Source organism: Neltuma alba, unplaced genomic scaffold (assembly GCF_004799145.2).
Source record: "Neltuma alba isolate B1F8T4 unplaced genomic scaffold, ASM479914v2 tig00003982_pilon, whole genome shotgun sequence".
NCBI classification, from domain to species: domain Eukaryota; kingdom Viridiplantae; phylum Streptophyta; class Magnoliopsida; order Fabales; family Fabaceae; genus Neltuma; species Neltuma alba.
Genome location: NW_021633506.1, coordinates 41,171 through 66,922, shown reverse-complemented (window position 1 = coordinate 66,922; position 25,752 = coordinate 41,171). Strand labels below are relative to the sequence as shown.

At 38.5% G+C, this 25,752-nt stretch overlaps 5 protein-coding genes across 6 annotated transcripts in view; 2 read left to right on the top strand and 3 right to left on the bottom strand.

The window, feature by feature from the left end:
* Nucleotides 1-773: 773 nt before the first annotated feature.
* LOC114743221 (3,9-dihydroxypterocarpan 6A-monooxygenase-like) lies at nucleotides 774-2,844 on the bottom strand. Its single transcript, XM_028931423.1, has 2 exons — nucleotides 1,866-2,844; nucleotides 774-1,596 (listed from the first exon to the last, which is right to left on the bottom strand). Exons 1-2 carry the CDS (start codon nucleotides 2,775-2,777, stop codon nucleotides 940-942), a joined length of 1,569 nt encoding a protein of 522 aa, XP_028787256.1. The 5' UTR covers nucleotides 2,778-2,844; the 3' UTR covers nucleotides 774-939.
* A 3,039-nt stretch (nucleotides 2,845-5,883) lies between these two features.
* LOC114743215 (3,9-dihydroxypterocarpan 6A-monooxygenase-like) lies at nucleotides 5,884-8,159 on the bottom strand. The gene is made up of 2 exons (XM_028931414.1): nucleotides 7,230-8,159; nucleotides 5,884-6,698 (listed from the first exon to the last, which is right to left on the bottom strand). The coding sequence occupies exons 1-2, from the start codon at nucleotides 8,139-8,141 to the stop codon at nucleotides 6,042-6,044; spliced, it is 1,569 nt and encodes a 522-aa protein (XP_028787247.1). The 5' UTR covers nucleotides 8,142-8,159; the 3' UTR covers nucleotides 5,884-6,041.
* A 1,634-nt stretch (nucleotides 8,160-9,793) lies between these two features.
* Nucleotides 9,794-13,303, bottom strand: LOC114743216 (transcription factor bHLH130-like). Of its 2 annotated transcripts, XR_003739983.1 has the most exons (7): nucleotides 12,240-13,303; nucleotides 11,370-11,713; nucleotides 11,084-11,254; nucleotides 10,875-10,940; nucleotides 10,733-10,801; nucleotides 10,520-10,641; nucleotides 9,794-10,181 (listed from the first exon to the last, which is right to left on the bottom strand). XR_003739983.1 is itself a non-coding variant. In XM_028931415.1 (6 exons), exons 1-6 carry the CDS (start codon nucleotides 12,700-12,702, stop codon nucleotides 10,579-10,581), a joined length of 1,176 nt encoding a protein of 391 aa, XP_028787248.1. In that variant the 5' UTR covers nucleotides 12,703-13,303; the 3' UTR covers nucleotides 10,328-10,578. The 2 variants fall into 2 exon arrangements, 1 of the variants encoding a protein (XP_028787248.1); XM_028931415.1 differs by lacking the exon at nucleotides 9,794-10,181 and having other exon boundaries at nucleotides 10,328-10,641.
* The window catches only part of LOC114743217 (transcription factor bHLH48-like), a 22,206-nt gene continuing 8,555 nt past the window's right edge, over nucleotides 12,102-25,752 (top strand). The window contains exon 1 of the mRNA XM_028931417.1: nucleotides 12,102-12,112. The gene's annotated coding sequence lies outside the window, so the exon portion shown is untranslated. The remainder of the gene's footprint in view (nucleotides 12,113-25,752) is intronic.
* On the top strand, nucleotides 18,369-20,874 carry LOC114743219 (protein cornichon homolog 1-like). Its single transcript, XM_028931419.1, has 4 exons — nucleotides 18,369-18,614; nucleotides 18,776-18,957; nucleotides 19,351-19,473; nucleotides 20,618-20,874. Exons 1-4 carry the CDS (start codon nucleotides 18,537-18,539, stop codon nucleotides 20,661-20,663), a joined length of 429 nt encoding a protein of 142 aa, XP_028787252.1. The 5' UTR covers nucleotides 18,369-18,536; the 3' UTR covers nucleotides 20,664-20,874.

Here is a 25,752-nt window from a genome sequence, read left to right as displayed (position 1 = left end):
ATTCACTCAACATAACCTTAAAGCACGAAAGAGTGAAGAGTGACGGCAGTTTATTTGCTTTCCGTCTTCCAAAATAAGCATGGCTTAAATTATGCCTTTCTATCCAAATGTGTACGTTCTTGGGGCCTGGGGGCAGCACAGAGAGGATATAATAAATGTTTTCACCATAAACTCTTCAGCATGTAACTTTCGCCGTAAAACTGAAAAGACATTCGAAGTCGTTGAACGACACGATGGATGATTCGGAGGTAGTGAGTAACGATGCACTGTAAAATGGGACGCTGTGTTCTTATTTCAAAATTAGATCTTCAAGGCGTTTAAGCTATTTAACAACTAACAATCTTCATATATCAAAATCTTCACTCTATTTGACCCTGTCAATAGACCATTAATTCAAGTTGGCAAAAAAAAAAAAAATCAGTAATTCAATATTGTCAAAGAAACTTACATAAAATTTTTTTTAATTTCCCTGGAAAAATAAGTCCCTGCAAGTATATTCAAAATAGGGTACGTCACCACAACACTACTCGATATTTAATTCCTCGGAAAAATGATGATAATCTGATAAATTTCTTACTCTTACAAACATAATTGACTATTAAAAAAAAAAACAAAATGCACAATCCACAACGAAAATATCCTCACTTTGAGGGAGACAACTATTTAAAGTTGACTTTAGCCTGTTGAACCATTACCGAATGAATTAGTTTTTCAATATTCAAATTTAGCAGCAATATTATATTTGTTGCGCTCTAAAGGAGAAATTCCAAAAGTAAACTCAATGGAAGAATAAATATTTAATTGAATTGTGGAGAATGCATACATTTGTGTAACTATAACATGTCCGTCTCTTGATATGGCCATTTTCATTTTGGCAAACAAATTACGTCTGTCTTAGGTGACAACCGTAGCACCGGTCGAAACATAAATAATATTTTGCTATGCCTGCTCAATCACATGCATGATAAAAGGAAGGAGGTGGGGACGTGGCAGAGGGACACACATCAAGGGATGAGCCCTTGGAAGGGTCATAGATGGTTTCTCCTCCATATCCACAGTTCCATTGCCTCCATTCACTGTCCACTCAAAACACTGAATCATGGCAGCTAGGTTTGTTTTCACTACTAATTGTGCCAGTGAGACTCCTGGACAGCTTCTTCTTCCACTCCCAAAAGGAATCAGCTCAAAATTTTGCCCTCTAACGTCCAAATTCCCCCTCCCACTTGCTTCCATGTTCATAAATCTCTCTGGCCTGAACCCAAGTGGGTCCTCCCAGAACTTGGGGTCCCTCCCAATTGACCACAAGTTTACCATCAGAAACGTTTTTGCTGGAATGTCGTAACCACCCACGTTGCAGCTTTCAGATGATAATCTTCCTAACAATGGCGCCGGCGGATGAATCCTTAGAGTTTCTTTAACTATGGCTTGCAGGTAAGGTAATTTGACTATGTCAGATTCCTCTACTATTCTACTTGTTCCCACCACTGAATCGATCTCTTGTCTTGCTTTCTCCATCACATGAGGGTGATTAATCAATTCTGCTAAAGCCCATTCTGTGGTTAGGGCAGAAGTGTCCGTTCCGGCCATGAACAAATCCTAAAACATGCAACAATTGACAGATTAGTTTCAATGATAATAAATTGAAATGGCTACTCAATATTCCTTTGCATGAACATAATCGAATAATTCAATTCAACGTGGATATATAGGAACGATGAGTACGTAATTAGTAGACATGAATTTTAAATACGGTCCTGCTTAATGGGGTCAGTGATGAGATGTGAGCACGCAATGATTGGCATAGGATGGCTGGATCCAACTTGGAAATTAAACGATGTCGCTGAGATTAAACTACCTCTACTTACCAAGACGAAAGCCTTGATGTTTTCCATGGAAATTTTCATCTCAGAAGCCTCATCTTCATGTATGTCCAGTAAAATGTCAAGCAAATCTCTTATTTGACCACCTTCCCCAAGCTCTATCCTTTTCCTTCTTTCGTCTTCATGCTCCTTTATCACCTCCTCCATCAAAGCGTCAAACCTATCACGAATTTCTTTCAGCCTTTTGTTCAATCGGCCCTGCAAATTGATGTTCTTTAACAACCAAATAAAATCAGATAGATTGAACTTCCCCGCGAGCTCTGCCGTGTCAGTCACCAACTTCCTAATTTCTTTGGCTTCATCATCGTTTCCGGAAGAAGATCGACTCATGATCATTCTTGATATGATACCATTGGCCAATGTCATGAGCTCGTGGCCAACATCAATGGCTTCGGCCGCCAGCCCTTTTCTGAGCAAAACACCCAGAAACTTCATGGTCTCATCACGCCTCACAGGATGGAGGATGTCGAGGGTGCGGGCACCCAGAAGCTGGGACATGCATATCTTCTTCATGAACTTCCAGTAGGGTCCATAAGCTGCAAACATGAAACCTTTTAATCCATATGATAAGTAGCGGACGGCACCGGTTGCTAACCTGTTTGAGAAATAAGATTCATGGGTTTTAAGGAACTCTCTGGCGGTTTCAGGTGTGGAAGCAACAACACAAGGAACAGAGCCAAGGAAAAGTTGGATGATGGGTCCATAACGAGCGGAGAGATTATGAAGAGCTCGATGAGGTAACGGCGGAAGAAGGTGGAAGTGCCCGATGAGAGGGAGGGACGGAGGGCCTGGTGGAAGACGAGCCTTGCTCTGATATCTGGTGAGTAGGGCTCGAACCAGAATGGCTGACACTACCCATATCAGGAAAAGTTGGGCGTAGAATGGGAAAGAAGCCATGAGTGAAAAACGGCAATGCCTAGTTCTCTAGGAGTAGCTGGCTTGGCAGATGATAAAGAGAATAATAATGAGCCAAATGATTAGACCCTTCCGCTAATAACGCTTATTAATTGGCATAAAGTGATTCCGACGTCTGGTAATCTTTTATATATCTTCTCGTCAGTATTGCTGATATAATAACAAGCAGTATTAAATGATTATGTCCTTATTTGCGTAGCAACTGGCAGTATTAATTTGTTTTTCAAAGGTCAATAGTCATCACTTGGAATCACTTTGGGTAATTATCATTTTAGTGAGCACTTTAAACTCATCAGATTAGAACTGTCTATATCTGATTTAAACTGTTCAGACTTAAAATCTTTAATTAATTATTTTTAAATTAAAAAATTATTTTTTAAAAAATGATAGTTAAAAAAACTATTTTTATTTTAGATTCTACATATATTAAAATAATTATTTTAAGCAAATAAAAATAAAAAGAAAACCAAATCCAGAATATCCAAATAAAATATGAGTGATTTAAATCTGATAAGTTTAAGATGCTCATAAAAAATGATTAATACCAAAACTGGTTTTCTCATGACATAAACCGGCGCTACTTTGCTTTTGAAAATGTCCGCGTTCCCCACGTAGTAAGAAAAGACAATGGTTGGCGAACAGTGCGCACTGCACATGGCCTTTCGTAGGGGTAGTTTTCTTTTCTTTTTTGTTTTTGTTTTCATGCTTCGTCTTTCAATGAACAAATTAAAATTTGAGAAAACGATCTTAATGCACCTCCTTCACCTCTTTAAAATAATAAGAACACCCCATTTGATCTGTCAATCCAATCAATAATTTATAAAATAGGTCAGGCTCAAGGCACTAGTAACTAACATAAGATAGGGCTACCTTAATATTCTTCTGTATTAAAACATTACATAGAAAAAAGTAGTAATGCTAATAAATTCACAACGTGATGCTCAAGCAATTTAAATAATTCAACAGTCATAAAATCAAATCCAACTCAATTGATAATTATAATACTACCTCTAATCCTTAATGTAAGAGCTAGTTGACTAATTTAAGTATATTAAGAAAATTAGTTATATTAGTTATTTGTAATAAATAAATGTTATTTTTTTCAAAATATTTTTGGTAATCAAGTGTATTAGTTAGAACCACCATTGTTATAATAATTACTTTGGAGAAAAATAAATATAAGAGACAAAGTGAATTGAGGTACATATTTAAAACCAAAATAAAAGTCAAACAAACTCTTATATTAATAAACAGAAATAGTATTTATTAGGGAGATTATGAAAAGAATAAATGCTGAAAATAATATCCTAATTTGTACCAACATTAAAAAAAAGTGTTTGAATTTTGATTTCCCACGAAAAATTTCGTTAATTGCAAGGAAGTATATATACTCCTCCGGTCCTTAATATAAGACCCATTTAACTAATTTGATTAGATTAAGGAAGTTAGGTAAGTTAGTTAATTATAGGAAAAGTGACACATTTTTCCTAAAACACTATAATCATCTTTCTTAATACTCCACCTCCTTCTTCTACTTGATTATGGTTAAGAGAGTATCCATAGGGGTAATTTAAGAGAAAATTAATAAATATAAGAAATGGGTCTTATATTTAGGACTAAAACCAACTCAAGAATTGAGTCCTATATTAAGGACCGGAGGAGTATTAAAAAAAAAAGATATGTCGCCACAACATTTTACTGGATATACTTGATTCTTCCGAAGCATGAGTATTATGATAAATTTGTAACAAACTTATTTGACTATTTTTGTATAATGCAAAACATCGAAAGGCGATACGTTTGTCGGGCACGGCAAAGGGTCTCTCCATTTAATATGGGTCTATTTCGCTCCACCTCCCTCCAACGACGTCGTTCGTTCTCTTATAGTCCGCACCTGGGGCGGCCCCCGGTGGGGGGAGAGACTGTGTTTATAGCGAGGAGGACGCTGTGTTATTTTTCCCGAGTGCAGGCTGTAAGTGAAAAGGAAAGAACGATATCATTTGAGGAAAGTGGAGCGAAATGGACACTTTAGTAGGAAGCATTGAAAATTAGAGATAGGAATTGAGATTGAAAAAATTTATTAAAAGAGTATTTAGCATGAGAGATTATTTATTATATGAAATTAGTCAAACCCATGTATGTGGGATTGGGGAATACCATAAGGAGAAATAGTATTCCTCAAACCTCAATCCCAAGACGTGTTTTTAACATGATTGGACATAAATACAAAATGCGTAACAGGCGCGAGCCGCCTAATAGGCTTTGTGGGCTTTTTTATAAAGCTTGAGCCTGATCTGTTAAACAAAATAGGCTTTTAAAAAAGCCTAAGCCTATGCCTATGTTTTAACAAGCTTGGCTTGATCAGGCTAGAAGCTTCTGACAAGCTACTGGCCTATTTCTACCCTTATCTTCAATCCCAAGACGTGTTTTTAACATGATTGGATATAAATATAAAATATGTAATAGGCCCACGCAGCCTGATAGGCTTTATAGGTTTTTTATAAAACCTGAACCTGGCCTATTAAACAAAATAAACCCTTAAAAAAGCCTGAGCCTATTGCCTATGCCTACGTTTTAACAGGTCTGGTTTGATCAAGCTAAAAATGGGCCAGGCCAGAGGTTTCTGACAGGCCGCCTGGCTTATTTCCACCCTTATCCTCAATCTCATGTTTATGGGTTTGCCTAATCGCATGTACGTAATAAGCAATTACTCATGCAAAATACTATTATAATGATTTTTTTTCCAATTACAATCCTAATATCAAATTCTTATTTTTAATACTCTGTAACAAACGGACCTATAAGAAATGGAGAGACCCCTTAGCGGGGCCGGGCACACTGTAACACACACATCTCTCTCTCTTATCTCATACGCGTAAGGACCATTCTTATTTGCTGGAAAGCGAAAATTATTGTCACCCATTATAGTAATATTTATCCAAATGGTTTGTTGAACGAGACTACCGAATGAATCAATTTTACAATATTCAAAATTGTGCAGCAATATTATATGTGTTGCGTTCTAGAGGGTTAAATGTAATAGATAAATTCCACCAAAAAAGAAAGCGTACAGAAATTACGGAGAACATTGAATATAATTGCGGTCAATATATATTATATGGGTATATTTATGTCCCTTGGTATATGCTAGTTCTCATAAAAGTCCGTAAGCAAATTACGTCTATGATTCATACTGCTGCATAATTTTTCTTATTCTGCTGAATTAATATATAAACTGTTATTTTGCTATGCCTGTTCCATTACCTGCAAGATGGAAGGAAGGAGGTTAGGACGTGGCAGAGGGACACATATTAAGGGATGAGCCCTTGGAAGGGTCATGGATGGTTTCTCCTCCATATCCACAGTTCCATTGCCTCCATTCACTTTCCACTCAAAACACTGAATCATAGCGGCTAGGTTTGTTTTCACAACCTGTTGCGCCAATGAAGCTCCTGGACAGCTTCTTCTTCCACTCCCAAAAGGAATCAGCTCAAAATGTTGCCCTCTAACATCCAGATTCCCCTTCCCACTTGCTTCTGTGCCTACAAATCTCTCTGGTCTGAACTCAAGTGGGTCTTCCCAAAGTTTGGGGTCTCTCCCAAGTGACCACAAATTAACAAGCAACAACGTTTTTGCGGGAATCTCATAGCCGCAGACGTTGCAGCTATCAGATGATAGTCTTCCTAACAATGGCACAGTGGGATGGATCCTTAGCGTTTCTTTAAATATGGCTTGCAGATAAGGCAATTTGACCATGTCAGATTCCTCCACTATTCTACTCGTTCCCACAACTGAATCAATCTCTTGTCTTGCTTTCTCCATCACACGAGGGTGATTGATTAATTCTGCTAATGCCCACTCTGTGGTTAAGGCAGATGTGTCCGTTCCGGCCATGAACAAGTCCTATATGATGCAGAGTAATGCGTAATTAGAAGGGGTCGTATAATTTGAATATGACGCATAGTTGGCAAAAAGAGAATATGACGCATAGTGGGCCATGAGGTGAGCAAGTAATGATTGAATATTCGATGGCTTGTTCCTTCAAATTAAGCAAATAGAGAGGTTTTAGAATTCAATAAACCCAAGTACACGTAACTGGAATAAATCGCTTGAGCATATACACGCGCACTCCTGTGTGTGTGTGATTGTGAAGTCGGCGTCCCGGGGGGGTTTTAAAAAATGCTTTCTACAACATGCAACATTTCTGGTTAACCAAATGGGCAAGGTCCTACTGAGCCAAATTTCAATATATCCATTGCCAGAAGGAAATTTACCATATATCCCCTGTCTCTATTTTTACAGTTGCAATTAATGACACTTAAAATATTCAAAGAGATGTAGGATTGCTTTTGAAATTTAGAGCTAAAGGATAAATAAATCAAAGATGGTGAAGAAAACAGGAGAATCGAAGTGAGTAAAACTGAGCTTACTAACCAAGACAAAAGCCTTAATGTTCTCCATGGAAAACTTGATCTCAGAAGTCTCATCTTCATGTATGTCCAGTAAAATATCAAGCAAATCTCTTATTTGACCATCTTCATGCAGCTCCTTCCTTTTCCTCCTTTCGTGTTCATGCTCCTTTATCACCTCCTCCAACAAAGCGTCAAACCTGTCCCGAGTTTCTTTCAGCCTTTTGTTCAATCGGCCCTGCAAATTGGTGTTCTTTAACAACCAAATAAAATCAGATAGGTTGAACTTCCCCGCGAGCTCTGCCGTGTCAGTCACCAACTTCCTAATTTCTTTGGCTTCATCATCGTTTCCGGAAGAAGATCGACTCATTATCATTCTTGATATGATACCATTGGCCAATGTCATGAGCTCGTGGCCAACATCAATGGCTTCGGCCGCCAGCCCTTTTCTGAGCAAAACTCCCAGAAACTTCATGGTCTCATCTCGCCTCACCGGATGGAGGATGTCGAGGGTGCGAGCACCCAGAAGCTGGGACATGCATAGCTTCTTCACGAACTTCCAGTAGGGTCCATAAGCGGCAAACAGGAAACCTTTGGATCCATATGAGAAGTGATGGACGGCAGCGTTTACGATCCTGTCGGAGAAACAAGATTCATGGGTTTTAAGGAACTCTCTGGCGGTTTCAGGTGTGGAAGCAACAACACAAGGGACAGAGCCGAGGAAAAGTTGGATGATGGGTCCATAACGAGCGGAGAGATTATGAAGAGCTCGATGCGGTAACGGCGGAAGAAGGTGGAAGTGTCCGATGAGAGGTAGGGACGGAGGGCCTGGTGGAAGACGAGCCTTGCTCTGATATCTGGTGAGTATGGCTCGAACCAGAATGATGGGCACTGCCCATATCAGGACTAGTTGTAAGTAGGCTTGGAACGAAGCCATGAGTGAAAGACGGTGATACTTAGCGCTCTTCATCAGAATGCGGAGGTAGCTTATAATGGCGTTGCCGTTTTGACCTTTCACCTAATGCTTATTAATTGGCATTAAAATATTAATGTGTTCCGAACTCTGGTAATTTCTTATCCCTTAATTCCTGGCTTATTATTATAAACTTTAAATAATTAATTTGCATGTAATCAAAAATCAGTTTAAATTAGTTAAAAACAATAAATAAATAAGAAATATATTTTTGTTTCTAAACATGCCCTTGCAATAAATAAGAAAAAAGAGCAATGAGGAAATGTAATTAGAAAATGTGGTAAAAGAGGGAGAATAAATAATTAAAGATAGAATATTAAGAGAGGTTGAAATTAAAGCTTATAAAGTAGGTTACAGCTCTTCTTAAATTAGAGATTTACAAATAGTACCGGATGGAAAGGAGTACTGTTTATCTGCTTGTTTCTCATCAAGGGTGAATAATTTGAGTTTTGTTCAGACACTGGCGATCTTATCAAATCTTGGAAGATTCGAGATATATGTGGGATTTACTGTAGAGTTTCGCGGAATAAGGGAGTAAAAGGGGATTAGCGTGTTTAAAAAAGAAAGAGCGCCCCATTTGTCAATCTTGATGATATCAGACACGAGAGAAATGAATCAGTGCGAGCTAGCCACGAGTCATATGATGTTCAAGCAAGAAAATGATTCTCCCCGTACTGTCTGTCATATTCCCTCTCCTACCTCTTTCGTATACTAAATGAGAACACCCCATTTGATTTGTCATTCTAATCGTTTCTTTTAAATTCCAACTGCTAGTCATTTCATCAAATTGATCGTGCTTGGACCAGCCATAATCATCAAAATAATATATTTTTAACTCTATATACTAAAATATTACTGTACTCCATAGTTCAAAAAAGAAGGAAAAAGACTTGCGACCAACTCCATAAAGTAATACTCTGATTTAAAGGAATACGGAGACTAATTAATCCCCCCGGTATCGTAAGGTGCGTTTAATATAAGCAATAATTGTAAGATCTACTTGGTTTTTATAAGGATGGTTCAGTGGTTGGGTTTGCAGAGGAAGTGAGGTGGTGGTCGGCTTATGATGAGGAAACTGCAAATGGTCATGGACCTGCCACGGGATGCCAGAGTCGGGCATGTGCCAACGGCCTTGCATATCTGAACTTGATAATGTGGGATAGGAGGCGGCTCTGGGACGAGGTGCCGCCGCAAATCATGGAGGCGGACGACCATGGATGAGGAGGAGGGGGGTCATTGGGGTAACTACACTCATATATACAAGCATGAAGCATCCCCTCAAATACCTGAACAACCATATATACTGCTCATGATTTAGAAATCGATAATCATTATAATTTTTCTACTTTTTATTGAATATTGATTGATTGACATTGATTACACTTCATAGTTAACATATAAAAATTTTAAGGTCAGATTATGCTTGAGGATGAAAAATTCACAAATAGTTTTTTTCTTAGGGTTCACTAGTGACAGACACATTATTTCACTTGCACATCTGCGTTACTTGAGTGTTAAATAGTGTTAGATATCTTCCCTAAATTCTAACTTTGATTTTTGTGAAATAAAAGTTATTTGCACATTTTGTTTTGCGCCTATCCCTTTGTAAATTTTTCAAATGAAAGAGAGAGTACAATATTATATTATAAAAAAAAATTAAATCTAAATTTGAAGTCTAGTTTAAATGTTTTAACAGAGAACGAACGGGAGGGGTTTTGTTGAGCGTGGAACCCCATGAAGCCAACAAGAGGGTCCTGATTCTTGACTCCTGTCTGGGCAAAATCCATAAGGTGGGCGCCCATATTTTTACTTGTTTTGTGCTCTAAGAGTCCCCATCCTCCGTCAACCACGAAACTGTGTGCAGGCTCCAATTTGTAACCCCTTCTATGAATAGCTATCCTCCTGTTTAACTCCCCATATCAACGCTCTATCCGCTGACGCTAGTTCTTCGTTTCTTTATTATTTGGTGGGCCATCTGTGTATTAATTTCGTTCATGCAGCACCCTGGACAAAAAGAATATGCGCCCGCCCACACACACAGCTCTTCATTAGTTCTATTGCTTCACCCAATTGCCTCGCAATCAAGTCAAATGCACTTGTGAGACAACTATCACCCAACTCCAAACGAAATATACCCAAAAATACAAACATTTAACCGATCAAAATTCTAATAAGAGAGAAAAAGATACTATTACTGTATTACATAACTTAATAGGCATACGTCATCAGAATTAAGCTGTACAAAATTCAAAGAACCTGAATGCGTTGGTTAAGAGCTACAAGCTTTCTGTATCATCCAATGACTATAACAAAACATTTATATGCGGCTGCTTTCTACTTACTTTTCAGCATACAAAACCCTTCTTTGCAAGCTTTGTTCATTATATGTTAGTGAACCCTCTTAATTTCCATGTGCTTTCCGCGCGTTAGTACATTTGCAATTTGCCCGTTTCTCACTCAGAGTCTGCAGAATTTCATTCATTATGTGAGTGCAGACGCAAAGTCATCAATTAGACCATCATAATTCTGGGCAAACTTAATTTCTCCTTACGTACCTTGAATTGTTTCTGAAGATCTTTAATATACACAACAGCCAAGTCCAACATGTCTGCCGTGTTCGTTTGCTGCCAAGAACAAATTCATACAATGACAAGCTTCCCACATACAGATTATAAAAATGCGAATCATGAATCTTACCTTGTCCATGTTTGGGACAAGATCTTGTAACTTCTTCATTCGCTCACTGATACGAGTTCTTCTGACCTGTATCATAATAACTTGTTCTCAGAATCATCTTAAGTTATTTCTCATACTTTTAGCAAAGAACTAATTAATTACTTCACTCTGCACGATACAAACAAGCACTGCCATATTTAACTGGCGTTGGCGCAGAGATAAAACCCTACCCTTTCGGCTATGCTTCGTGGATGAGTGGCGCAGCCCCGCTTTGCTCTTATTTTACAAGGCACAGAATCTGGGAATTGAAGAAACTTCTCCACAGCAGCCATATGTGATGGGGTTTTTGGCAAACTCAAGTGATGCGATAATACATTAACCCGACTTCCAGGCTCAATATTCTGAACAAATCAACTTGTTTATATCAAGAAGAGGGAAATCGAATAAACAGAATTGGGTGAAAACATATACATAAAAACTAGGGGCCCCGAAAAACTGAGCAGCCGATATGCATACCTGAACGTCAGAGTACACCTTTTCATTGCCAGTTTGATCTCTTTTAAAACCAGGGAGATTTTCTGACACATATGAGGTATCATTCCAAGAAGCATAAGGAAAGCCAGGGCCATAATACCGAGTATCGCCACTGTTATTAGCTCCCACTCTACCATCATCTGGGCTCGTTGCTCCAGTACCCTCACATTCATTTTCAGAGATGTGGGACAGGGCTCCTAGGGAGCTACTTCTTGATGAGAAGCCAATCTGATTCTTCAATCCGTTGTTGATAGATGGAGTAAGTCCATCATTGCTACTGCCGTTCATCCCGCCATAGTTTCTTATCCCTTTGTTGGAGCCATACGCTGCAATTTACAGTTAACCTCTCGGTATTTTATTAAGCCACGAAAATCAATTATATTTCCCTTTAAGAAAGAAACAGGGTCGGGCATCTATCGTTACTTTATGGGTCCTCAAAATGAAACCACGATCATCGTGTATCAAATATACTTTTTAAAATTCACAATCTGACGTTTATGACTACACGACAGCCAGTGGAATTGATTTGCGATAAGAAATCAGAGTGAGCTGAAATGTAAATTAAAAAGAGCAACCGCAGAGGCATATGCAATTCGGATCACCAGATCCCAAATAATCATATAATGGAATCACTTGTCCAGAACAGTATCAAATTTTGTTTAATTCCTTGAGCTAGAATTCCATATACTCCTAATAGTCAATCAATCATACTATCAAATTGTGAAGTCTAATTTCGACGCAATTTGTTATGTTGCGGATGCAATTTCTATTTCCGAGGTAACAAGATAATTGAAAGAATGCCAGAGCTTTGCTAAAAAGCAGCCTGCAAAGGAAGCAGAAGAACTACTGTACCATTAGGAAATGAGATGTTGGAGAAAAGACCAGCAGGGGAGCTACTTTGCCTAAGAAGAGGCGAAGCAAAGCTTTTCGGCTGAGTTACGTGATCCATTCCAATTGAACCCATCTGTCCAAAGGAGGTGTCCATGGAAGAACTGTAAGAAGAACTATGCCTTGGATAGTGAGGTGGCAGCCCGCTGCCACTATAGCCTTGCTGGGAATTCATACGGCTCAGAGCAGCCTCCGATGGAGATTTAGGGGGCTTGTGTTCGGATTCGACTTCTTGAAAGCTTGACGACGCCGTATCGGTGCTATTACTGCTGTTTGCGAATCTCGAAATTCGTCTCTCGGATTTAACAGATTCAGCAGCTTGTCTGAAATTAGCGAGAAGCGAGCTGGGCGCAGAGCGAAACCGAGCCAATCCTGAATTGGATTGATGCTGCTGGGGCAGATAATTCTGATGCGAATTCAAATCCATAAATGCCTCTGTTGTTGGCCCTGTTCCTGATTATTATAGCTTTTCCGCAAAGGTAAAAGTCACCCGCACATCGCAGACCCGAGAATCGTTATCTAAAAGACCCGCCGCTTTATCCAATAAAATTCTGAGAATTTTGATTGTCTTCTTCCTTCTTTTAACTTTCTGAGGGGAATTTTCAGCTTACTCTCTAAGCAGGGCGGGATAAGATCTTGTAAAAGAAGCATCCAAAGGGAACAAAACCCTAGATAGCTCGGGAAGGAAAAAAGCTGAAAGGTGAAGAATAGATACAAAGAACCTGTGAGAATGACAGGCAGATTATGTTATGCAGAGATGATTAGGTGCAGCTGTAGAATTGCTTTGGGAAGCAAATAAAATCACACGAATGAAAGAGCACACAGACACAGAACAAGAGAATGAAGAAAGGGAAGGAGAGACAGAGAAGAGACGAAGGCAATATACTGATGCTGGTGGCCTGGTGCTGCCGCCAGTTCAGCCAATAACAAAGTACAGGAAGACATCCACTGACGTCCCATTCCCCGGTGCCCCTCCTTTGAGTTAGTGATTCATTCATTTAAATATTTACAAGTACAGTTATGCCCTCACCACATCCTCTCTTCTCCTTCGCATAAGCTTATGGGTCAACTTTCACAAAAGTAACAATTAACAAAGCCTAATGCACTATCTATTTATTGTTGTTACTTATGAAAAAGTATTTTTCCTTTTTGCAGAAAGTTGTCTTCTTTATAATCTATACCACTAACACACCCCAGCGGCCGGAGCCGCACAGTAATTGAACAAAGCTACCCACCACTAACCTTACCTCTTACGTATAAACATTCTTATTTTCTATTCTATTGGAGATTGAAATATCTGACAGGTTTAATCAGGTGGCTAGTGGAAATTGTAATATTCATCACATAGTGTGAGCTTCGTATATTTTATATAATTTAAAAGGTACTTTTTTTTTATAATTCATGGATGATATAATTCAATATGATAACTTCTCTGTAGTATGGCCTAATCCAAATATTTACGTCTCCGTAGATGGTTGTAAGCAGATCTGCGTTCTTAGATAAAGAACGTTTTAAATAAAAATAAGTGATGAGCAGGCCGTTGATTTAATTGCATTGAGATGTTCGAATTTGACGTCATGGTCAGCGGTTGGGAACCCCGGTGGTGATAGCCATTATTGGTAGCTTAGATTGAATGTATTAGATTTCTATCCATAATAGAGCCCCATCGTGACACGCCGCCATCACGAATTGTAATTTTTCGCTTTTAATTTGCATTTTATGGAAACCCGATCGAAGACTAACAGCGTTGCAGTTTTAGATGGTACTACAAATATTATGCCAGTTGCAAACAAAAAAAGCATACATTTGGACGGATTTTAGGAGTTTTACCCACGTCTAATAATTATAAACCCACAAGTGATGTGTAATTGCATAATCACACCCAGTAGTTTCAATAATTATTTCACTGTGACGTGAAAAATGAAAGGACGAATTCGTTATGAATAGGAACGAAACGATGGAGAGAGTTCCTAAATTAAGTGCAAGTGCGGAGTCTATGGACATCGACGCATGCAGTGATGACTAAATCTGCATTGACGGACGAGCAAATTTTTGCTTGGTGCATAGTACTTAATATAAAAACTATTTGACTATTAAATATGTGCTGTCTTCTCTAAAATATTATCTGCTAATCATGTATATTAGCTATAATTATTATTTAATAAAATATTTAACATGTATAACAACTACAAGTATTATATTAAGAAAAAACAGATGAATATGAGAAGAAAAATATTAAAATCTTATATTTATGATTAAATTGAATGTCAAACAAATTCTTATGTTTTTTTTTTTTTGACCGGAAAACAAATTCTTATGTTAAACATATGAGGTAGCGCATCTTAAACTTACAGTGGGCAGGTCGTAACAATCAGTTAGTAGTAAGTAAAATTATGATTAAACAGATGGTATTATAATTAGCAGATCGGTGTCAAGAACAGAGCAGAGTAAGAATCTTTGAATAATTAATAATGGATTAATACTGCAGAATGGAGAGTATAATATAATACTGCATGCGAACTTGCAACGAGTTATTACCGACCCCCGGTTTTGAGGACACTGAATCAGTCATACTAACCCAGCATCATGTTAATTAAAAGTCCAAGGGTTCCAGATAAAATATTTTCATTATTCTGGGGGCAGAAGCAGGACATGATTATCTTGTCAAGATAAAATACAATTTTTGGTAGGTGTAATTGTCACCTTCAATTTCGGTCAAAAAAAAAATTGTCACCTTCAATAATTTTTGAATATTTTTTAAAAAAATGTTTGACAGACGCATCGAAATTGTTGGAATTATTTGAAGATAAATATTAATTGAAAAAAATAAAAGGGAAAAAGATCGAACGCGTGAAGGATGACGGCGTTAGGCAGAGAATAAAAAAGTCGCAGTAGCTGGATAATTTTTTTTTTTTCGGCGGAAAATATATTGACGTGACCGCCGTGAGGGGGCCTTTGCCTCTTATGGCGGCCTCATCGCTTTCGCTTTCACTGGGCCTTGTCTCTGGCGCCGTCTTTCCAGAGATAAACGTTTCCTATTTAATTATTACTCTCCATCAAGATTACCAAAAGAACGAAAGAGGGAAAAAAGTTGGATTGAAATTGAATATAACATTACTTAAATTTATCCGTCATTTTTAGTGTACCCACTTTGCCATTGGGATTCCTTGTTCAGCAGAGACTCGTGCAAAACGGAAGTCAACTTGCTGATAATAATAATGATGATGATGTTGATGGGAAGTTACGTTCTCGAGTAAAGGAAGGGAGAAGAGCGCAGAATCTAAATTGGGTCAGGTTGAGGGCACAATATCCAGCGAAGATGGAATGTGCGGAAGTTAGTCTCCGCTCTAGATATCTATTTGTGGTTATTTCTTTTAAAAATATCTCTTGACTACAAATTAAACAACGACAGGGAATTTAATGAAAATGAGTATATATTGAGGGCGCGGTCAAATAAAGTCCCCATGCACGGAGGCTATTCTTCCTCCCACGGTCATTTTATTTGGCTGTAGGGATCCAAGGCATCGCTAAGAATACTTTGAGATGAAATGCTGTTTTTTAGATAAAAGAGACTTGTAAAAACATTTCGGGATGTGTACTTTATGTGTTAAAGTCGTGGTCAAACATCTCCGTCCTTCACGAAACTTGTCCTGCTTGGATCAAAGCTTCGCCATAACATCTCAAGTTTGGATCTGATCTGGGCGTTTGTGTCTGGTCCAAAACAAATCGATAAGGATAATGGGAATGGCGTCGCTTATTATCAGGTGAAGTAGGGGTCGGATTGGGAAAAGGGGAATACTAAGAAGGGCTACAGGATAGAATATTAATGCGGAGTTCTTATTTTACATGTATATATTCCGGAGACATCGATAATAACACATATACGCGATGAATGATGTCATGATGCATTATTATTATTATTATTCACAGAGAAGCAGCTTTTAATTATTGGATGGAATCTAGTTCCACCATCTGACGATAAATCGAAGACAGGGCAAAATAAATTAAAAAGACAGTGGTCCCGTGCCAGTATCACGGAAGAAGAAAGTAGAGCCGAGGAGGGCAGAGGGACAGAATAGATGAAAGAGTGGACCAAAATTCGATGCCCTCCACTGCACTCTGCTGCAACAAAATGTGTTTTTTGTGAACACAAACATGTACACGTGAGCTACAGGTGTTGGATGCAGTAAAATGAATTAGCCCCTCACAACATGATCGAATCAAGGTTTCAATATTGTCAAGAGAGGTATTTAGATTCAGTACATAATAATGTCTCAAATAGAATTATTTTTATCAGAAAGATACTTGTATATTAAAAAAAACCGTATACACGCGAACACCTTTTTAAAATTTTTCTTTTGCCTTTTATTCAGAGGTGGCAATCGCAGTGACATATCAGGCCCATCATCCAATGTTAGATCGGCCCGCACATCCCCCTAACTCCAATATTAACCCTCACCCGACAAACGCAGGATAGGGACGAAAAGGGGTTGATTTCTGTGCCATCACAAATGCCATATCCTAATACAAGTTTAATAATTTAGAATTTTGCTTCACTCGTCTGTCTTTTAGAAGTAAATGAAAAATTTAAGTAAAATCAATATACTGGTTGATTTTCCAATTTATAGAAACTATTTATACACTCTATAACAATTCGGTAAATGATAAGTATTAATCATAATTTGTGAGTGACATTGATTTGCTGTGATCTGATCTCTGTAAATTTTATATTTTTGGAAGCCTTGTTCTTGTGGGTGTTTAAATTTTACATCAAAAGCCCATAATGAATGGCTGGGCTTGCTTCCCAACCTTAGTGGGTGTCGTTGAAGCGCGTAGCCACCTTGCCTGGGTGGGCTTTACTGAAAGGCAATCAAGGGTAGAAGAATAGGTAGAACCGCAGAAGAATGCTGGTGAACCCGTCTGGCTGAAACCCAACAAAATGAAGGAACCCAGATAGAAGTCATTATCTGATGGGGAGGACCAGGAAACTAACGAAGAAGGAGTTGATCTTGTCATTTTCAAAACTCAATCTTGACACGGTTTGAAAAGGATTTGGATTATTTTAGGGTGAAAAGATGTGCTGCGAGGAGACATAAATGCACAAGACGTGTTAGTAAGGCCCGCTAATTGGAACTCCAAACCCCAACGTTCTTGTACGCGTATGTCTCTCTCCACATGAACGTAGCAGCATATTTCTTGACCAGGAGAAATATCTCATCTAAAATATAGGGCGATCCACGACGGAATCCAAAACATGCTTTGGAACTAAACTCACTGGTCTGGTCAATCTCCGCTTTCGAGAGTTCACTGTGAGAAGGATTTTCCCGACTCCAAACAAGGCCGCGTGAAAAATTAAAAAAACATGTATCAGGCATCAGCACGTTCCTTCGATAGGTTTATATGCTTAGCAGTTAGCATAATTGGGTATGCAAAAAATCACAACACGTTTCCACCTAAGTATGTCTGTGAAATACTCTTCTGATTTTTAATATAAGATTTATTTAACTAATTTAATTACATTAAAAAAATTAGATAAATTAGTTAATTATAAAAAATGTGACAAGTTTTTTTTAAAACACTATAATAATCTTTTTTAATATTCTCCCTCCTCCACTTACTTGATTATGGTTAAGGGAGCATTCATAGAAGTAATTTAGAAAAAAATGATAAATATAAGAAATATATATTATATTTAGGATTAAAATTAATTTAACAATTAGATCTTATATTAAGAATTAGTATTAAATAATGATCTCAGTCAAACTGGCTAAGATAAAATGTTACGGGGAAAAAAAAAATCAAAGTCCTCCCATTTCATTATTACATAGACTGTTCTACAGTACTATCACGTTGTAATTTTACTCAGAATGATGATTTTTAAAATTGATGGGATGATTTTTAAAATTGATGGGCTAATTTTTAACTTCAAAAAGTCTAAGCAGACCTGTTTATGCCGGGAGGGAGGGAGGGAGGGGGGAGAGAGAGAGAGAGGTTTAAGCCAATTTAATTTGATAACAACTCGATTAATGTGGAAAAGAATTTAATTTATATTAATCGAACGCAAAAGAATTGCTAAGAATAAAGGAAGAGGAGAGTGCGACCGATGAACGGTACCAATATATTGCGTCAAACACTGAAAAAGGGCACCAAAACTTCCATGTTTTGAATTTGGGATTCTTGCAGCTTGCACGGTCTCCCTCCACTTTTTATTAGAAACCCTACTTACTCGGCACCTGCGTGTTCCTGTTCTGCTCTATTTTGATGGGTTGGACTCTGCTTTTTTGGCTTCTCATCTGTTTTCCTCTCAACATTGCCCTCCTCGCCTCCACTTTCTACCAGGTATTGTTTACTTTACCAACTATTCCTCCTCCCCATTTCTCTCTTTTTACCCCCCAAAAAGATAAATTTTGTTGCCAGTTTGATTGCAATACACGATTCGCTCTGATTCTTTTCTTGCTTAGTGAATCGTAAGTTCTGATTCGTTTTCCTTCTGGTCCCAGGTTTTGATCTTAACAGACTTGGAAGCTGATTACGTCAACCCCTATGATGCTTCATCTCGGATCAATTACTTCGTCCTTCCTGAGTTTATTGGGCAGGGGCTACTGTGCGCTCTCTTCCTCTTCACAGGGCACTGGTTCATGTTTTTGTTGACCGTTCCCCTTACTTGCTATCATGTTACGCTGTAAGTTTGATTTTTAATCTTCCAAGAATTTTTCCCCTCGCGTGATGCTTCTTATTGTGTTTGGTAGGGATAAGTTTCTCTCTCCTGTTATTGCTGTTATTTTTGCTTAAATTTTCATCACATTTCATTATTTCCTGGTTGGATGCTTCTGGAAGATGTGTTCAATGTGCCATCCACCTTCCCGTTTCGAATTTTTCTACTTTTTAATCAATAAAAATGTTGACTGTAATGCGGAAATCTATAAACGAATTTACAATGCCGCGCATTTGAGTGAAAAATGAATTACTATCTGTGATTTTTTCCTGTTTTTATTTTTTGTCTGGCGCTTCATATGAATGTAGCCTAGGGATTCATATGTTTCCCTGGCATGATTATCTTCTTTCAATGACTTAGGTATGTGAAGCGGCAGCATCTTCTTGATGTCACCGAAGTGTTCAGGGTACTTAATGCTGAGAAGAAATATCGGATTGTCAAGCTTGCCTTCTACTTATCTCTCCTTCTCATCACGGTATTCAGGTTTGTCATGTTCTTAACATAGCACATTCTGGTCTTTTGTACACACTATTAGATACTCATCAATATGGCTTGCATCATTTCTTCTCTCAATTAGCAAATTCTCTGAGATTATATCCATTATTCTGAGAAAGAAAAAAATCATATGCTTTAGGTTATCCAATGAGAACTTCAGGTGTTTGATCTAAAATGCAGATTGTAAGATAAGCCAGCTGGTCCCTCCCAGAAAACTTTAATTAAAAAGTACACTTGATAATATGCGGGGAGAAATGCCATGTATGAAAGAAGACATACATCTTGTGGTAGTACTAAATGTGTAGAATGCAACGTTTCCTTCAGTATCAGCTATGATGTCGACATACAACATCAAAATTAAAGTTGATCTAGCCAGACCGCCTTTTCTGCTTCATCTCGTTTCAGTTCAGTTTTATTAAGTCATCTTGTTATCTACATGGGGTCTGGCCTGACCTGACCATTGGTTGAGTTGAAACATAGCCTGGTAGTGAAGGTGGACTGAACTTAGTGGGCGCCTCATGAAAGAACAGTTTCTACTTCACTAAATCAGAGTGTTATTCATTTAGTTTCCTAGTTGCTTCTTTAAGACAGAAAAACTTGAAGCATCTCGTCTGCCTCTAACTTAAGTTGGTTCTTGCACTTGATGTCAGACTTTTCATTCTCAGTCCTCACTGACCTAGCCACGTCAAGATCCTTGAACGCATTTGTGAAATTTTCTATCATAATCATAACAGCTGTTGACATCTCGAGATTGTGAATATTTGTGTAGGGCTGGGGTGTTGTGGGTTGGTGCAGGGTAGCATTGAAAACATCTTTCTTCTAATAAGCCATTTCTGAATATGCAACATTTGAATGCTATAGAAGGCATTTGTTCTGTAGCCTTGTCTTTCGCCATGCAATTTTGATATGTTTTCCTCCCTTCTTCTCTTGTGGTCCTCTTTTGGCATTTGCTTTTCTGGGGACAACTAAGATGTGTGCTTGCATGGGTGGGATAGATCTGTGGTATCGTTTTAGCTCTACGTTCATTTATTTATTTATTTTGCTTTGTGAATAACATTCTTCATGTCTGGCTATATTCGTTACCCCCGAGAAATCTAAAGGATAAATTTTTCTGCCCACTTTCTCTTTGCAGGCTTACGTTATTTATTGTGTACTATTTAGATCTTGATGATGACTGATGATTCTTCATGTAACCACTTTTTGAGCAATATAGCAATCACTTTGTAAGTTGCTTCTATTTCTTTAGCCTCTTCCTTGGTCTATTTTTTTGTGGATCAGTCTGTACTATCTTTTAAAGTCAACTGCGCATAAAAAATGATTTGTTTGTCAATGGCTTGAATGAATATTGGCAACTTGGGATATAACCATCGTTTGAACGAATATTATTAATTCCGCCTCCTGCGTACTTATGTTTAACTATAAAGGAGAGGTAAACTAAAGCATATCTAATTTTTTCGAAGTCACATTCCTTAGAATGTTACATCATGTTGTAAAAACTCTTGGGCATTAACTCTGCTAGTTAGTTGAAAAAAGTTGTGCTTTTCTCGGAATCAACTGTGAAAGAGGGTTTATCTTCTAAAGCCTCTCGTATGCTTGTTTGACTTATGTGGTGGTGCTGAATCGCAATTCCAAGGGAAAGACGTATCACGTCCAGCCACGGTTTGATCGGTTTAGAATTTTTTTTGTTTTTTCCTGGTTGGCTTCTGCTTGGCATTTAAACTTGGGACCTCCAATTTAAGCCTACGTGGGCTTACCATGAGGATCAAATGAGCCAGTCTTTGCTGAGCATCAAAAGGTGGGAGAGAGATATCCTGAATCATTATGTTGTCGGGACATGTTCACATTGAAGGGACCTGAAGCCATAGCGGGCTGCAATGATGATATAAGCTCGAGGACAGACTCGCGATGCTTCTGTCCAAGACGCGTTTACCTGGGCTTGATTAAGTTGTAGGTTAGATGGGCCTCCTAGAGATAGGAGTTGGTCTTTTCTGGTGCGGGTCTTAGTCTCTTCGGAAAATAATAAAAAGATCCAAATAGGCGTCGTTTTTGGAGCGATAGTGCGGTGCGCTTGCCCTATTGATTTTAGGAAGCTTAACACAATATTAGTTCTTTACTTTTTTTGTTTTGGGCAGGTGTTAGTTCTGACCTCTAAGTTGTGTTTGATGAGTAAGTTGAGGAGCTATTTCCTGAATCATTAGGCGAAGGACTAAGGTGATAACGTTTTCTCAGTCGGTCTCATGTTGTGGTCTTATAGCTCATCCCGGTTGATATTAAAACGTATGTTCGGAGATAGGCGGGCTATGTATAATATATGAGATTGTTCACGACATAATTTTCTTTACCTCCATATAATATAAAACTCATTAGAAATTGCGTTATTTATAAGCTACAAAAATGTGACTCGCTTAGATTTCGTGTAAAGCATAGATCAATAATATAATTTTTTCTTTTGGTGAACAAGATCAATAATATAATTAGTTATAAGTATTATGAACAAGTCTTCAATGTATCAAATATAAAATCAACGAGAATTCATATTATTTATGAATTATAAATAATATGACTGACTATAAACTTTATATGATGCAAGGGATTCAAAATCTAGTGAATTTCATTTTAAAAAGGGTGAAAAAAGGAGCATGTGGTGTGCTGAAAGTTATATCATAAACGTGGAAGTGTAGTATATGCCGCAATAAAATCCGATAATTTCTTATTGGACTGAAATATCACTAGAGTGGAAGAGCAAAGAAGCATTACGTTGTCAGAAATATTAAAGAGATTTTCCTTCCTCGGTTCCATTTCAGATGTATTAATTCGATGTGTGCTGTATTTTGTATCCTGCAGGGTGTGGCTATTATTATTATTATTATTATTAAAGCAAAGCATCAGTAGATAGCTTTAAATTTTGAATGATATGGTGGTGGAAAGAGCAGTGAAAGGAAGGGTAAAAGAGAGATATAGAGAGGTGGGCATTGGGGTTATGTGTGAGATTAGGTGAGGCCCTAAAATTGAAGGTCGAGGGAAAAGATGAGTTGAGAATGAGAAGGAGGCCACCCCCAACGCCCGACATCCTGTAGGCACCTTCCCAGCACTGTGTCTATGCCTTCCTCCCCTGTTCTCTCCTTCTTAATCCCCATTACAGCTCTGTATTACTTACATTACCCTTTCCATTTCAACTCATAACTCCCGATCCCTGTGGTTGTGGTGGTGTGGTGGGCGCCCCCGACCCTACCCAATTTCCTCTGCTGACGTCCTCTCACCTGTTGGGTCCTTTTCTCCCTCTGGGCTCTGTCTTCCCTTGCGGGCCCATTATCATTAAGCCTGATGTGCCCTGCCTCCCGGCGTCACTTTCACGAGGGCCCCCCGGCTACGCCAATCTCACTGTCATGTCCTCTCCTTCCCTTTCCTCTAATATCCTCCCCATTTCTAGCTGTCTTTCCCTCTTCCCCATACTACCCCTCCCACCGCCTCCATCCCTGTTTCTTCCCTTCTTATCGCCAAGGACCAAATTCCCAACTATAAACAAAATATGACTGACAAATAGTCTCAATCCATGAATGATTAGTGTTCTTTAATTTCGACTAGAGGGAGAGACAGCCGGAAAGAGGGCGAGATATTTCAAAATTTTGTTTGTGCGGGAAGATAATTTTGGTGGGAGAATATTAAAAAAAAAAAAGGAACTTTAATTCCGTTGTGTTTGGTTTATATAATTTAAGAGACGGGGCGAAAGAAAGAGAGGAGATCAAAGATACTGGAGTTGGGCACAAAGGGATGGAGTGTGATGCCTCTTTCAGCTGATTTGATTTGATTTCATGAATATGTTCTGTGGTCTGTTTCCCATTGCAGAGATGCTTATTGCCAGACATGTCTGATCCACTCACCTTCTCATACTGCCCGCCCAACTGTTCTCCACCCCCAAAATGATTCCTCATTCCTCTCATAACCACTTTATTATTTTATTTGCATCATTTAATGTGGAGTTCCCTTATATTTTCATCTACAGTCCCAGCCAGTCCCATATCAGCTCCTACTTCACAGCGTTATTTATCATTATCTCCGTTTTGTTGCTACGCAGGGGCTTTTTTTTTTTTCCAAGCGATTCTATTAAATCACTGTCATTTGAATTTTGATTCGTCAAATTTTGTGAGATTAGTCTCTTTTGTTAGACTTAATTCCGTGAGAGGCAAGGTCACTGTCTCCCAAGATATAATGGGCCTTCTTCACGTGGGCTGCACACTCTTTGAGCCCCACTGAAGCGGACATTCTCTTCTCTTTGGGCATTTTATTCATAATGATGACAAACAAAAAATCTAATTATAATGCATTTCGTTTTCGTTTCAGGATTCTAATCTCTACACTAAACAAAAAAAATTTATAGAGAGAGGGAGAAGGATGGATTGTGATTTATGAGGAGATCTTTTGTGGTCCAAAAAGTCCCCGTAAGAATAACTTGCCAATTTGGTCAACTTCAATACTTCATCACCCCATCCGCTCAATCTCTTTCTCCACTATCCTTTCTTTCTTTCTGCCTTCCCCTGCCCGCGTCTTCTGTTTTTCGCCGCTTCCACAGTAATTCAAACTAGGACTAATCAATTAAACCAATGATGAGAATAAAAAAGACAACAAGTTTCTTTTAAAACAATTCAAAGAAAAAAGACAACTCTGCTCCTGCTAGTACTCTTTTTAACCATCTCCTTCTATTAGTACTTAATAAACACATAAATAAAGAATCCAGTCATTGGAGGACCTGTATTATTTGGTTGTTCTACTAGTCCTCCTAACCCGTCCCCCTCCTAAAAAAAAACAAAGGAAAAATAAGACGAGTGCTGTCACTTGTCAGTATATGCCTAAGTAAATAATGTAACAATAGTAAGAAGCAAACGGGCTGGGATGAAGAAACTTGGGTACGAACACAAAATATGAAATCACAAGAAAATAAGTATGAACATCACAGTTTAGTAGTTTACACCTGTCGCTCCGTATTTTCTTATGTATTGTCCCCAAATAAAACAGAGGAGAGAGAGAGAGACAGAGAGATTTGTTATAGAGGATGTGTGAATGGGTAGAAGCAGTTAGTGGAAGAAGATTTGACGGGAATTACTGGAGAGGAAGGTGAAGTGAAGGTGACCCATTTTACCGGACGAAGAAGAAAGGAGCGGGCTATTAAATGTCAATTCAGTGTTGAACCACAAACACAAGAATCCAGTGCTAAGCTACCAACTGCTGTGTGAGTGAGAGTAGGACCCTAGGACTCATATCATATCATCCGCGAATCTGCATCACAATTCGAAGTCATCACGCGTCCATTCCTGCTCAACTCTTTCAAGTGGACCCACACGACCACGCTAGGCCCTTTCCAACCCTAATGGGCCTTGTCTCCTTCCACGACAGGCCCAATTGTTCTTGTCAGCTTCTGTCTGCATCCTGTCTTCCACCCTTCTCCTTCCCTTTTCTTTTTTATTCATTTTGAGCGGATTTTCCTTCCCAATTTTCCTTCCCCGTTACCCCCCCATATATATATATATATATATATTTTAAAAACGAGTTCACTGCGGTTTGTTTTCTATCTGCCAAAAGTCAACCCTCCAAAAAGATTCGTAAGTCATCCTGAATTTGGCTAGTTTAGAGGCACAAGTAGTTTTCAGACATAATTTCCCATGCTTAGTGAAATGCGAATAAAAAATATTTCTTACATTGTTTAATAAAAAAGCAATATTTTCTTAAGGTGAGACGAAAATATGATATATACTGCTCATGGATGACTTATTATAACGAGGCGGAGATAATAAATGATGTTCTGCCCCTCACCAATCAAGGTTTTTCCTTCAAGACGCCATATTGTGCAGTGTACGTCTGATTTTTGAAACGTCATAAAAGAAGCACGGGAGTGGCAAGTAATTAGTTGGGATAAAAGGTCATAAAAGCGCGTTGGCGAGAGGTTGGAGAGGAGAAGCTTGATGGGAATGGACGAAATAGGTACGCGTACGTCCCATGGAGGATTGGGAAGGGTCGTTGGTTGGGCTGGCAGTGACAGCGCTGAAACAAGCAGTTGTACTGCAACTTTGGTTTAGTCTCAACCTCTTCCCCATGGGACAGACTCGTTACTGCTTGTTGTTCATAATAAATGGCAGCCCTGGTGGTCTTTAAATAGTGAAGATGAGGCGCAGGACCACTTATTATTATTATTATTGGAGCTGCTCCAACCTCACCTTTCTCTGCCACACACTTTGAACATGTCACCTCAATCTCCTCACAGAGAGTCCTTAA

Bases quoted from the DNA above. Each gene is read 5' to 3' on its own strand.
- LOC114743221 (XM_028931423.1), bottom strand. From the start codon at position 2,777: ATGGCTTCTTTCCCATTCTACGCCCAACTTTTCCTGATATGGGTAGTG. The intron at 1,597-1,865 runs GTAAGTAGAGGT...TGCATGTTTTAG, and splicing joins ACATCAAGGCTTTCGTCTTG to GATTTGTTCATGGCCGGAAC.
- LOC114743215 (XM_028931414.1), bottom strand. From the start codon at position 8,141: ATGGCTTCGTTCCAAGCCTACTTACAACTAGTCCTGATATGGGCAGTG. The intron at 6,699-7,229 runs GTTAGTAAGCTC...TGCATCATATAG, and splicing joins ACATTAAGGCTTTTGTCTTG to GACTTGTTCATGGCCGGAAC.
- LOC114743216 (XM_028931415.1), bottom strand. From the start codon at position 12,702: ATGGATTTGAATTCGCATCAGAATTATCTGCCCCAGCAGCATCAATCC. The intron at 11,714-12,239 runs GTACAGTAGTTC...TGTAAATTGCAG, and splicing joins CAACATCTCATTTCCTAATG to CGTATGGCTCCAACAAAGGG. The intron at 10,642-10,732 runs GTACGTAAGGAG...GAAATTCTGCAG, and splicing joins ATCTTCAGAAACAATTCAAG to ACTCTGAGTGAGAAACGGGC.
- LOC114743219 (XM_028931419.1), top strand. From the start codon at position 18,537: ATGGGTTGGACTCTGCTTTTTTGGCTTCTCATCTGTTTTCCTCTCAAC. The intron at 18,615-18,775 runs GTATTGTTTACT...TTCTGGTCCCAG, and splicing joins TCGCCTCCACTTTCTACCAG to GTTTTGATCTTAACAGACTT. The intron at 19,474-20,617 runs GTTTGTCATGTT...TTCTCTTTGCAG, and splicing joins CTTCTCATCACGGTATTCAG to GCTTACGTTATTTATTGTGT.